Here is a 14,067-nt window from a genome sequence, read left to right as displayed (position 1 = left end):
TTTCTGGAGCTCTTCATCAGTGCACCACACCTGCTTTCTGACGTCCGTTCCAAGTGTTGCTTCTCCGTAGGTACTGGTCCTCCGTTGCCGAACACGTAGCACCCACCTGGGTGATGCCACAGCTGCTGAAAAGTGCACAAAAAGCCACCACATTTTGGCAGTGGTTAAGAACAGTCCCTGAACCTCCTATGCCATCGCTGGACACAGCTCGCAGTCAAAGTTGTAGTTATTCCCGACAGATGGAGAAAAAAAAAGCCGCGGCTGCATTATTTAAATCCAAACTGCCATCTAGCTACCTATAAGCCAAACATAGACTTTTCATCTCAATTCTGTACATGTTAGAGTCAAGAATGTCAGGTTGACTCTACTGACAGTGACATGCCTCTGCTGCCTGTAGAGTAGCTGCTGGGTCAGAGAGGACCACTATCTGTGGGCCCCAGAGAAAGCAGGGGATGTATGCTCCTGCAGTGTCAGTGGGGTCCAGTGGGTAGTAAAAGTACCCCTCAGAAAGACAGAGCAGGTGATCGTATTTCTCCCCCAGACTGCAGGATAAAACACAAGCCTCCTCTGATCCATAAAATACAACAGCCCAAGCTCACAACTCATGAGACGGAAGGAGACACTGGATACAGAGTGTCAGTGTGTGTGAGTGTACATGCCTGTCTCTGTGTGTGTGTGTGTGTCTGTACACAGTAAGTGTGTGTGTGTGTCTCAGAATGTGTGTGTGTGTGTGTGTTATTTATGTGTTATTTCACTCCGTCAGAGCCCTAGCTCCAGATGTGTGGGGTTAACATGAGGAGTTTAGCTCTCCCAGATGTGGCCAGGTGTGGCCTGTGGCGTCACGCCACCAGACCCATGGCCTCCCTCCACACAGGGCTTCATCTACAGGTCACAGGGTCAAGTCTATCCAATCAGCACTCCAGAATGGGAGGAGAGGCGCACCAGGCTAGGACAGGGTGAGGCTGAGGTCCAGCTTCACTGTGGCAGGGAGTGTTACAGCACATACTAGGGCTGATGAAGGAGAGCTAGGCTGGTTATGAGGAAGGGGGGTATTAGAGGTTTTGGAGTAGTGGGGAGGGTATGGGGGGCTGGTTAGAAGGATTACGAGGAGGTGGGGTACAGAGGAGGTTGGGTGGATGGCAGTGGGGGCTACGGTGAAAGAAGATGTCCTCTCCTCGTTATCTACAGTAGGTTCAGTGTTTACCCAGATTACAGCTCGAAGATACCATCAATAAATAAGCGGCCAGGGAGACGTGCTCTGGGACCCAGCCAAAAATGACCTGCACCCCGCCACACACACACTGACACCACCCCTGCCATCCGATGCAAAACTATGAGCTCTGAGGGACAGGGGTGGAAGGCCAATGGGGGGGGGGGGGGGGGGGTCTCATTTAGACCTATAGGTCTCATTTAGACTGATAAATGCATATCACATTAATACAGTACTCAATTATAAAGTGTCTTCCTCCCCACTCGTCCACATCGCTCTCCATGCGCTAGTGACGGACCACATTATCAACATCATAATGACTCTTTCAAAATGACAGTGTAACGCCGTTTGATTCACTTCAAGATGACCAAGTGGTTTTGCATTCTGCCCTTCACTCTCTTCCCATCTCAGCCTCCCTCTCTCCATCTCTCCCTGCGACAGAGTGATGAGACAGTAGAGAGCAGACAATGTCGGATTCCCCTGGTAATTTCGGAGGGGACGGAAGTAGCCGTGGCGTCCCACCCTGGGCCCAGACTGAGCTCACTGATGATTCACCGGCCTGCGTGATGAAGGTTGGCGACCCCAATTTGAAAGAGGGAGGAGGAGGAGGATGATAAGAACAGTGGGAAGAGGGAAAGGAGGGGACGGCAATACCTAAATCAGTCTCTCGCTAATGGGCAGATGTCCTTGTCCCTGACACAAGTAAATCAAGCTTTATGAGAAGAGGGAGGGAGGGCGAGAGAGAGTAGGCCAGAGGAAGTGAACGAGAAAGACATACACTACATGACCAAAGATATGTGGACACCTGCTCATCATTCCAAAATCATGGGCATTAATATGGAGTCAGTACCCCCTTTGCTGCTATAACAGCCTCCAATATTCTGGGTTGGCTTTCCACTAGATTTTGGAACATTGCTGTGGGGACTTGCTTCCATTCAGCCACAAGAGCATTAGTGAGGTTGGGCACTGATGTTGGGCGATTAGGCCTGGCTTGCAGTCGTGGTTCAATGGGGTTCTGTCCAGGCCAGTTAAATTCTTCCACACTGATCTCGACAAACCATTTCTGTATGGATCTCACTTTGTGCATGGGGGCATTGTCATGTTGAAACAGGAAAGGGCCTTCCCCAAACTGTTTCCACAAAGTTGGAAGCACAGAATCATCTAGAATGTCATTGTATGCTGCAGCGTTAAGATTTCCCTTCACTAGAACCAAGGGGCCTAGCCTGAACCATGGAAAACAGCCCCAGTCTATTATTCCTCCTCCACCAAACTTTACAGTTGGCACTCTGCATTGGGGCAGGTAGCGTTCTTCTGGCATTCTCCAAACCCAGACTCATCCGTTGGACTGCCAGATGGTGAAGCATGACTCATCATTCCAGAGAACGCGTTTCCTCTGCTCCAGAGTCCAATTGTGGTGAGCTTTACATCAACGCTTGGCATTGCACATGGTGATCTTAAGTTTGTGTGCGGCTGCTCGGCCATGGAAACCCATTTCATGGAGCTCCCGATGAACAGTTCTTGTGCTGACTTTGCTTCCAGAGGCAGTTCGGAACTCGGTAGTGAATGTTGCCACCGAGGACAGATTTTGTTTTGTTAAACAATATAGAATATATAAATATAATATATTTTATATTTGAGATTCTTCAAAGCAGCTTGGTACACGCTTTGCATTCTCTCAACCAGCTTCAAGAGGTAGTCACCTGGAATGCATTTTAATTAACAGGTGTGCCTTGTTAAAAGTTAATTTGTGGAATTTCTTTCCTTCTTAAGACATGAAGGTCAGTCAATCTGGAAAATTTCAAGTGCAGTCGCAAAACGAATCAAGCCCTATGATGAAACTGGCTTTCATGAGGTCTGCCACAGGAAAGGAAGACCCAGTTACCTCTGTTGCAGAGGATAAATTCATTAGAGTGACCAGCCTCAGAAATGCTTCACAGAGTTCAAGTAACAAAATCAACTGTTTAGAGGAGACTGCGTGAATCATGCCTTCATGGTCGAACTGCTGCAAAGAAATCACTACTAAAGGACACCAATAAGAAGAAGAGACTTGCTTGGGCCAAGAAACATGAGCAATTAGACCGATGGAAATCTGTCCTTTGGTCTGATGAGTGAGATTGTGAGATTTTTGGTTCCAACCGCATTGTCTTCGTGGCAAAGTAGGTGAAAGGATGATCTCTGGATGTGTGGTTCCCACCGTGAAGCATGGAGGAGGACTTGTGATGGTGTTGGGGGCACTCTGCTGGTGACACTGTTAGTGATTTATTTAGAATTCAAGGCAGACTTAACCAGCATGGATACCACAGCATTCTGCAGTGATACAGCATCCCATCTGGTTTGCTCTTAGTGGGACTATCATATATTTTTCAACAGGAAAATTAACCAACACACCTTCAGGCTATGTAAGGGCTATTTGACCAAGAAGAAGAGTGATGATGCTGCATCAGATCACCCAACCTCAACCCAATTGAGATGGTTTGGAATGGGTTGGGCTGCAGAGTGAAGGGAAAGCAACCAACAAGTGCTCAGTATATGTGGGAACTCCTTCAAGACTGTTGGAAAAGCATTCTAGGTGAAGCTGGTTGAGAGAATGCCAAGAGTGTGAAAAGCTGTCATTAATGCAAATGGTGGCTACTTCAAAGAATCTAAAATATATTTTGGTTTGTTTAACACTTTTTTGGTTACTACATGATTCCATATGTGTTATTTCATAGTTCTGATGTCTTCACTATTATTCCACAATGTAGGAAATAGTAAAATGAAGAAAAACCCTTGAATGAGTAGGTGTGTCCAAACTTTTCACTGGTACTGTGTAGTGTAGATTGAGACTGCAGTCTGTCTGGGGAGAGGGCTGGTGGGCATGAGTGCGTGTGTGAGTTAAATTATAAGCAATTAGGCCTGCCTTTTGAAAACACGCTTTTGATGATGTGAAGAAGAAAAAAAGATGCGTACAGGAAGGAGAGTAGAGGGGAGAATAGCTGTACTGTAGTGTAGCAAGGACTGGAGGATAAGGGGCTTTGGAGTGAGGAGGAGGGACTGAGTGTCGGGAACCGTCCTCCCTTCTGTTCTTGTGGGAAGCTTAATATTAGTGTAGCGCTCCAGTCACAGACACAGCGTTAATGACCACAGGAAGAAAAATCTTTAAATGTATGCGATTCTTCCCCTGATTAAATAGCTTTTACGAGACTGCCACTTCTCAGTGCCAGGGCACTTTCCCTTGTAGATAAATTACCAGACATCTCCTTCGCAACTCTGTTAAAATAACCTGATTTAGTCATTTAAGGGCATGCAAGAATGTCTACGGTATTCTTGCTCATCGAACAGGAATGTTATTCAACATAACATGTTGAAAAAAATAGCCTTTGGCATAGAATGGTCAGTCCTGGGCCCTCGCCCACACCGAGCTCCAACAGGAAACCGTTTCTCAGATATTGCCTGTCTACTTCCTGTTTTTGTCTAATTAAAGGATTATTGCAGTGAGATTCTGACAGCCTGGAATGGTCCGTTAATACTGTTGGACCTGTTGTTTTCTGGCCTGGACATCTGCAATGAGGTTCAGGAATGGTTGGGAGACCAAGGAAGGTCCCAACTTAACTGGAAATATGAAACGTATTTACCTTCCCCCTGGCCTTTGAATGTGTAGAGGACAGAAATATGGAGGACTCTATTTAACCCTTTTGGAGGGTTGGATGGACCCATTTGTCATCATGCTTATCCACAAACTTAACAAAATGGCAGCTTTGCTTTCCTGCCCTCCTCTGATTGGCTGGGGAGTGAACTTCATTGCTTGTGAGGCGATTCAATCATCAGTTGGGAGCTCTATTGGTGGGTCATCAGCATCATAGACAGTCATTAGAAGCATCTTCCTGTGTTTAGCCCTGTGGGAATGGGAGTGGGCCAGTTAGGGCTCTCTAGGCTTTGATGTAGATCAATTAAGATAACTTTAATCTCTTACTAATTAGTAAACCCCCTTCTTCATCTTTTCCTGTCTAGACTGAGTACATGCAACCCCCCCTCCTGTCCTTCCCTATAAGGTCACTCAGGAAGCAAAACTATGTTCCCCTACTTTACTATGATGTGTTGGAAAGCAGTTAGTCAGCAGCTGATATGCTCAAACCATAGACCATATATAAATACACTCAAACCTAGGGAAGAAAGAGAAGTTGGAATTTCAAGTCATTTATGATTCAGTCTAAATAGTTGAACATGTTTCATATACATAGCCAACCTACTCAGACACTACTGATAGATGCAATATTTCCTGGGAGATGTTGGGGTCAGGAACACATAGTCCATACAGATATAGTATTTTATAAATGAGCAGGCTTGAGACCTCCTGGTATGAGTGGTATTGTTTGGGTTTGGGGCCCAGACGTCTACTTGCCTGGGTCTATCTGCTGGCATGGTCTCCTGCCTGGGTCTTTATCTCCCTGGCCACTTGAGCCAGGGAAGTGAGCCTGTCCCTCACAATCACTGGAGCTCCTCCAACATACCCTCACAGGCTAGTCAAACAAACCTGGGGAATGCCGCCTAACCGTGACGGAGTCAGCCCCCCCTCTGTCTGCTCTGCTCTGACTGCCGCACAGCGACACAATGGGCACATTCCAGTCAACATCTCCAGCGGCCCAAGGAGCAACCTTCTCAATCTCCTGAATGGAGAAACCAAACAGCAGCATGTATGATAGAGGGCGCTGTGACCCAGTCACCACTGTGTTTTTCATATTATTCTAATCATGTCAAGTTTTTTTTTGGTGGTACTTTTACCCCTTTTTCTCCCCAATTTGTGCCAGCTCATGTACACCGATGTCAGCTCAAAACAACGCTACGGTGGATTTGGAGTGCAAGATAAAGACGAGACACATTCAAGAGCTGACAATGCTACAGTAAAAAGCATACATGCTTTGTTATCTTATTGAACCTGTATTTATCCAGATTAGCCTCAATGAGACCTATTTTTTTTATTTTACCTCGTCCACGACAGCAGCACGGTGCAGTCTGAAAAAATGTCTCTCTATATGTTTTGAGTCCTCGACCTCATGCCAGCCTGTACCGATGAGTAATAATCTGAATAATTTCTCAACCCCAGCGCTCCTAAACCAAAAACAAAAGACTGAATCGGTGAACCCCTTATGAGGCAGTCATAGAAGGAAAACACATACATTCCTTAGAAGTAACTGCCCAACAGTTTTAATGGAGGGAATTATGGGCAGGGTATGATTAAGTGGATGTGGCCATGTATTTTTGTAAGTTATCACAGACAGTTGACAGGAAGTGAGAGGGCCACAAACAGGAAGGAGCGTAATGTGCTTCCTGTTGGCTGATGGTGTGACAGGGCAGATTCCTTGTACCATCATGACAGTCCCTCTCCCCTTGTAACACAGGCGCACACTTACACCTGCGCACAGGGATGTTTTTCCACTTGAATCAGAGAAGCAGACTGCCAACAAAGAGAAACTCAAGAGTAGATAACATTGAGAAACAGTGTGCCCACAATGCAACAAATGAGGCAGGCCACCAGATTCAGTCCACAGCACAAATAGAGGATTTTCATTTAGTGACTATTCAACTTCTTCTCACTCATAGACAGTAAACACACAGCAACTAGATGTAACGTCTCACTCTATTGTCGATACACTACTGCAACAAGATTAACATTCAGACCACGTGCTTCACTGAGCTTGAATGGGACGCACATCAAGGAGAGAGCGCTGCTGTTGCTGCCTGGGAATATGAAATTAACATTGGTCGTCCTTGAGGGCTTCCTGATTTAATCACAAGGGCCCAATAACGTCACAGGATTTCACTCATACTTTAGAGGGGGGCGGGATGGTTATGACTCACCCACTCATTGTTGACCGTCTCCACAAAGCGGTCGGTATCATTCAGGCACAACAGAGGGAGACTGTGCACTGCACACCGATTGCCTAATGCATTCCAATAAAATGATTTATTGGAGACGCACACAAAACGCACCTTTTAGGAAGATTACATATTACTGATGCCTCGTCATGAGGGCGTTTTGCCGTAAACAGTCATTTATACTTGTTTAGTTCACTGTAGGCTCTTATTCATTTGTGAATATTATATTTGCAGTCTTAAAGATTGGGCAGTCGAGATCATTTAGGCTAGGTCATATTAAATTTAGAAAACCAGAGGTTGCAATATCTGTGCTGACTGGCACAATACTGAAAGGCAGGCCTACATTTCAGGGTCTTATCAAAATATATTTAAAATAAATTAAAGCCATATGACACTGAAAGACGTGACCACTGAACGTGAATATTTCATTCAGTGAGGAATACGATAAGCTCGATACTACCCACCACTTTATCTACAATATATAGCCTACTTAACGAACACATTATCAAATTCAATGCAAGTGACAGAATGTTTAGTCAGTCTTTTTTTTTTTAAGAAAAAAAAAGTTCATATGCCCATTGGTAAACATATCTCAGCAACAGATCTTATGAAAAGGAAGACAAGAACCACATTGTCCTGTAATCACAAAATAATGGGCAAGATTCAGGTTTCCAGACAATTATATCCAAATTCCACCCGAAGACATGTGTTTATCCCCCATCTCTTCCTAATGAAATGGACAGGACAGCGGAGTGTCAGAGAACCTGGTGGTATGGGTGCCCCCTGACATACCCGTTGTAAAGACAGTGCTGACATCTCCCTCCAGTGGAGGTATATTGAATTGGAAACTACGAAACAAAAATCATAGACATACTGTATAGCAGTGTTCTCAATACCTGGCTGGCCACATAAATATAACATATGGAAAGTCTACCCCTTAATCAAAGTAACAGAATAATAAATGGTAACATCTTGCTACATATTCACCCAGACAGAACACTGTAGCAATGGACCTGTCATCATTGACTCCCCAAAACGCACTGTATGTCAAACCAAATCATATTAGAAATAACAGTACAAATCAGATTCAGTTTGTTGGATATCTGCTCAAAAACAGCACAAATTGGTGAATAGCACTGTTCAGAGATCAAAGGAGTATGAAATGACATCCTGACACCTGAGCAGAGCTTCTTTCTGCACCCCAATGGGGGTCTGTAGTTCCGAAACTTGGAAGTTGAGCACGTCAATGTCCGACGCTCCAAACTTCGCCTCAACCTCGACTCTCTCGTACATGTGGAATTGCACCTGCTTGTTGGTCATGGCTATGAGCGTTCTCAGGAAGCTTTCTCTCAAAGCCGACCGTGCACGCTGCTCTTCTCCCACTTCGACAGAGTCAGTCCATGTTTCAGTCGAAGCAGAAATAGTTGTTGGACACAGCGCGACGAAACGGGTTGAGTTCGGGTCGAATCCGCGGCCATTCGGATCAGGTCCTCTCGGGAGGCGAAGCACGGTCACGAGCGTACTCATTTCGAGTTTTTGTCGCTCTGCAATCAAAAATTGCGACAGATGTTGGCATGAAATGCAAACAAAGTTAGTAGATTCAATTTAAGCGAAAATATAACGACACTAGTTAGTGTTTGCTCTGTCTTGGTTGACTGTGTTGACATTCACTAGCTAGCCAGCATGCTGTGTAGAGCAAAGCTAGCTAGTTTTGGTTCATAGCTAGCAAAGCGAGTCACTCGTATTTTATACTTACCGACTCAGAGTAAACAAATTATCTTTGAAGTTGGCCAAAGAGAACGTTTTATGAGGGTCGTTTGAGTATGCACACCGTACATTTTGTTGTCCCTCTGTTAAATGTGACTGGAAAAGGTCATGTATTTTATCTTTTGGTTCCGCAGTAGGCAACTCGACACAATCTTTGACACTGATGCCGCCTAGCGAATAAATGAGGGAGCACTCCAAAGTCGATGTGCACTGTACACCAAGGTAGTAGGCAGGCTGTGATGTGATGCATTTAGCTAGCCTGTTACTCTAGTGTTTGTATAAAAAAGAAATAACTCCTATTTTATTGATCATACTACTGGATCAATGAGCTTGCTCCACTGAGAAATGTTGAATATTAAATAATGTGGGCTATGTTCAGATTCAGGTGACAATAAAAACTATGATACATTTGAATGTAAATAATTGCAGCTTATAACGAGGGGGGCTTCAAATTACTTTTCAAAGTGTGTGTGTGCGTGTGTGTTTTTTTTGGCCTCACCTGTTTGAGTGTTCGCCTGTGAATGCCCTCACCCGCTAGTACGCTCAAGCTGATTCTTAGGTTCTGATCGTCTACTACAGGACGTCTGGTAAGAATAGGCGGATGCGCTTTCTGTCTCCGTTCAAGGCTTTTATTCTTCTATCTTCAACACCACACACACACACACACACACACACACACACACACACACACACACACACACACACACACACACACACACACACACACACACACACACTACACCATACCAAACAAACCAAATTCTCTGCTATAAGCCACCTCCAATATCGTTCTAGAGAATTTGCCAGTATGTCCAACCAGCCTCACAACAGCAGACCATGTGTATGGCGTTGTGTGGGCAAGCGGTTTGCTGATGTCAACATTGTGAACAGAGTGCCCCATGGTGGTGGGGTTATGGTATGAGCAGGCATAAGCTAACAACAACAAACACAATTTGAATGCACAGAGATACTGTGACGAGATCCTGACGTCCACTGTCGTGCCATTCATTCGCCGCCATCACCTTGTTTATGAAACATTCATGAAACATTATTATGTTTCATGATAATACACTGTCTCAAGGATCTGTACACACCTCCTGGAAGCTGAAAATGTCACAGTTCTTCCATGGCCAGCATACTCTCCAGACATGTCACCCATTGAGCATGTTTGGGATGCTCTAGTGTCGACGTGGATGACAGCGTGTTCACGTTCCAGTTCCAATATCCAGCAACTTCGCACAACAATTGAAGAAGAGTGGGGCAACATTCCACAGGCCACAATCAACAGCCTGATCAACTGTATGCAAAGGAGATGTGTCGCGCTACATGAGCCAAATGGTGGTCACACCAGATACTGACTGTTTTTCTGATCCACGCCCCTACTGGCATTTGTATATTTTGTAAATAACCTATTGAACCAGTCTTCATCCTCACCTGCACTGTTAAGTAAAATAACAAGTGCCGTATTTTTGCAGCTGATCCGTTGCTCCACTCCTCACGGTCGCCGCTATCTGGCCAAGTCCAGCGCCCCTGGCCTAGTTCTACAATTTATCTTCTTAAAATCTGACTTTAAACCTAACCCTTACCTTAACCACACTGCTACCCTTATGCCTGACCCTAACCTTAAATTGAAGAACTACAAGCACATTTTTGTTTTCATAATTTCTTACAATTACAACCAATTTTGACTATGAAGCTTGGCCATGTAGTGGAAACCATTTTTCACACCACTCAAGTTAGATACAGTAGTTTAAATATAATCACTATGTAAGCAAATGTAACTTCCATTGCATTATCCAGTAACCACATCCACTTTTAATACACATCTTAATTTTAGTAGACACTCTTATCCAGAGCAACTTACAATAGTGACTGCACACATTTTCATACTGGTCCCATGTGGGAATCAAACCCACAACCCTAGCATTGTAAGCACAATGGTCTACCAACCGAGCCACATCACATCATTACGAACCTCTTGATGTCTCAATGTGCTCCATTTCTGTCGTGTGCTTTGTTCTTCTTCATGGTGATAGGAAGTCTGCAGGTACAAACCTAGATGACCAGCCTATGTACAATCCGGTAATGTACAGTACATTAACATTAAGTGGTTTGTAAAGGATGGTAAATTAATACTGCACAAAATGTGGTCGTTTTCCATGTTATTTGATCAATACAAATATTTTATTTCATGTGGTTGTTTTGTGTCTTTGCCCGTAACTGTTTGAGGACAGGGTTTTGTTCTTTCTGGATTCTATTAGAATGACAATCACAGAGAAAAGGACATGGCAACAATTACAATTACAACTATTGAATCTTGCAAGATACTGTTCTATATGATACAACTACCTTTTTTTTGCCAAAGTGGAGAAGCTGAATAATTTTGGGGGGCCTGCGCTACACAGGTCTACAATCGTCTGCAACTACTAGTAAAGGCCCAGTGCACTACTTTTGTGGAAAAAATTATATTACATTTTTTAAATTCAGATTTTTCAGGTGGGGCTGCAGCACCCTCAGCACCCCTACTTCCAGTGGCTATGTCCACATCTTAAATATCATCATGACTTTATTATAAAGGGGCTTTTTCTTCAACAGTAAATGTACCAAATATTGAATTGCATCTTGGTGCACGGATTTGTTTACGGGGGGGGGGGGGGGGGGGGGGTAGATCTATGATTTCTTAATCTGGCCCTGATACAATCCTCAGAATTACTTGTGGTTCGAAAGGGTAAAGATATGGAACCATAAACAGTATTAATATTATTTTAATAGTATTGTTAAATGTCACATTATTATGAAAATTACATTAATAGCACACATTTGAATGTTAAAAAAATGCAGCCTATAATGAGAGGGCCTACTTTTCAAAGTGTGAGTATGTGTTTATTTCTTACAGTATCACTCACTAGTTTGTGAGTTGCATTGTTTGGGACAAACTGTAGCGTGCACTAGGGGTTTACATGCAACATGTGGTGATAGATTTGTAGATAAATATATGTATTTGACCATTTAAAACCAGATATGTGGATAATGCATTTAAAATCATTGAGGATGACACAAAATAAAGTTTGAAAATAAATGGTTTTAAAAGGCACGAAAATCCTCATAGTAGGCCTAAGCTACACAGTAGAGCTAGCCATTCTAGGCATACTTGGGTTACACATATAACACATAACAAAACAAAGGACAGGACCACATTGTCCTAGCCATAGAGCAAGACTCCCTCAGTAGATATGCGATCTCAGGCTCCTAAAGTGAGTTAGATGATGGTTTGATGATTATGATGATGCCAGGTGACACCAGATGCTGGTGACGCAGTTGGCTTAACGACTTTGACGTCATCCTCAGCTCAGCATCTCTGTAGCCTGTACTTTGTGCTCCTCCACATGTAGCGCCCACTTGGGTGATGCCTCTGCTGCTGCTCCAGTGCAAAAAAAAGGCCATACCACACACTCAGTCCAGAGCAGTAGTCATCCTCACTTTGAACTCCATTTCCATAATGCAGTCAGGTCTCATTGATCAAGAAGCAGCTGGTGCTGAGATGCATATTTTAAATTCAAACATTGGCCAGGGGCTAGCTACAATGGTTCCACAAGCAAAGGTTTTGAGCTTATGCCTCAGACAGTCTGTAGGTAGATTGCATCATTCTATCATTGCGCCACACTATCACAGGAGGAGATACCGATCTATCAGTAGCAACAGCATCCGGCAAAACATTTTTCTGCTGGCGGGTGGTCCCTGAGTTGAGGCAGAACTTGGGTAATTACTATTGCGCAACTACATGACTAACAATTTTAAAAAAATAGGCACCGTGGGCTTTTGGTTTCTCTCCCTCTTAAAACAGGAAGAACTCTAAATTACCAACTGGCTTTATTTACCACAGTGTGAAAGTGTGATAGACCATCTATATAAAGTGAGTTTCTGAAACAAGGAGTCCTTCTATGCTGATGTGAAGAAGACACGGAATGAAAGAGAGTCCAGCGAGGATAAGGGGAAAAAGGTTGCTCATATTTTCAAGTCCTGAGCTACTTCATAAATGCACTAGTTTATTTTGGCAATCGAATATATTCGTTTAGGCTTGGCCTATTTAGGAGACATAAAGCTAAATTTGTCAGCATAAAGCTGAGTGACTCACTCATTCGTGGCTTTGGATTTTTTTTTTTAAGTAACAACAATCATTCTGTTAGTCTCTAATATAAAGAAATGTTTTGACCAAGTTAATCTGCTCATGTTGTGTGTGTTCAATTATTTGTGACATTGTGGTTACAATGAAGAATGTAAATGAATAATCAGATGCGTGTTGCAAGCTTGTCATTTTTTCTTATTTCATTATTTTGTACGATTTTATTTGATCTTTTAGACAAAACAAAACATACACAATACAAATGGCAACTACATCACACCTGTCCAGACCCACCTGCTCACACCCCCATCTCCAGCGCCCACATCACTTTCCACCACATGGCCTCAAACTGCACCGAGTCGCCCACACGCACTTGCAACATTTGGATAATGAAGCATTTAAAGGCTGACATTGGTTGATTTTCAGTTTTGAAGTATTATGTATACGTTTTACAAAATGATTGATGAGAAAAGTATTGTCCAACTCATTGTCCAACTCAACTCAGGGTATCTCACTGCACCTTTGTATGCCATGTCTTGAAATATGCAGACAGATGGATTAAACGTTCATTTCTATTGTAATACTTCTGTGAGCCGATCCATTAGCCAACAAATGAATATCAGTTTATTTAGCCTAATTGTTTTTATGACTAAAGACAGTAGGTTATTTTCCTCTTTTCCTGCATTAATTCATTTGTCTGCATGTCTATTCAACATTTGGCTAAAAAGAAACCACGCCATGAATTAAGAACAGATATATTTTTTGTTCACAATGCAATGCGGCACATTGACATAAATATACTAAAACAATAACTGAATTTCTTAAAATTGCTGTGCAGGAAAAGGATATCATCCACCGTGCCTGGCCACAGGCTCGCTGCTGGCTTCTCTCTGAAACCAGGTGGACAGTAGGCCTTTTGAAGCGATAGAGGAAATCAACAAGTATTCTTTCACAATAGCTGGCCTTATGTAATCTGTAAGGCACAAGTATCCTATTTTTTTTTTGGAAATTGCCAGTCCACATGTCAAGTGTAACTGCACCATTGTATTTACCCAAGTTCTCTCTCTCAACTCCGGGACCACCCGCCAGCTGATTTGTCTTGCCTGGTGCA

The 14,067-nt window shown here is 43.4% G+C and overlaps 1 protein-coding gene across 1 annotated transcript; it reads right to left on the bottom strand.

The window, feature by feature from the left end:
* Positions 1 to 6,139: 6,139 nt before the first annotated feature.
* LOC109908836 (gem-associated protein 7) lies at positions 6,140 to 9,012 on the bottom strand. Its single transcript, XM_020507558.2, has 2 exons — positions 8,823 to 9,012; positions 6,140 to 8,610 (listed from the first exon to the last, which is right to left on the bottom strand). Exon 2 carries the CDS (start codon positions 8,591 to 8,593, stop codon positions 8,207 to 8,209), a length of 387 nt encoding a protein of 128 aa, XP_020363147.1. The 5' UTR covers positions 8,594 to 8,610; positions 8,823 to 9,012; the 3' UTR covers positions 6,140 to 8,206.
* Positions 9,013 to 14,067: the final 5,055 nt, after the last annotated feature.

The sequence above is a fragment of the Oncorhynchus kisutch genome, linkage group LG18 (assembly GCF_002021735.2).
Source record: "Oncorhynchus kisutch isolate 150728-3 linkage group LG18, Okis_V2, whole genome shotgun sequence".
Classification (NCBI taxonomy): domain Eukaryota; kingdom Metazoa; phylum Chordata; class Actinopteri; order Salmoniformes; family Salmonidae; genus Oncorhynchus; species Oncorhynchus kisutch.
Note: the sequence above shows the minus strand (reverse complement) of the source record. Positions and strands in the feature narration are given on the sequence as shown.

Coding starts and splice junctions, on each gene's coding strand:
- LOC109908836 (XM_020507558.2), bottom strand. CDS start 8,593: ATGAGTACGCTCGTGACCGTGCTTCGCCTCCCGAGAGGACCTGATCCG.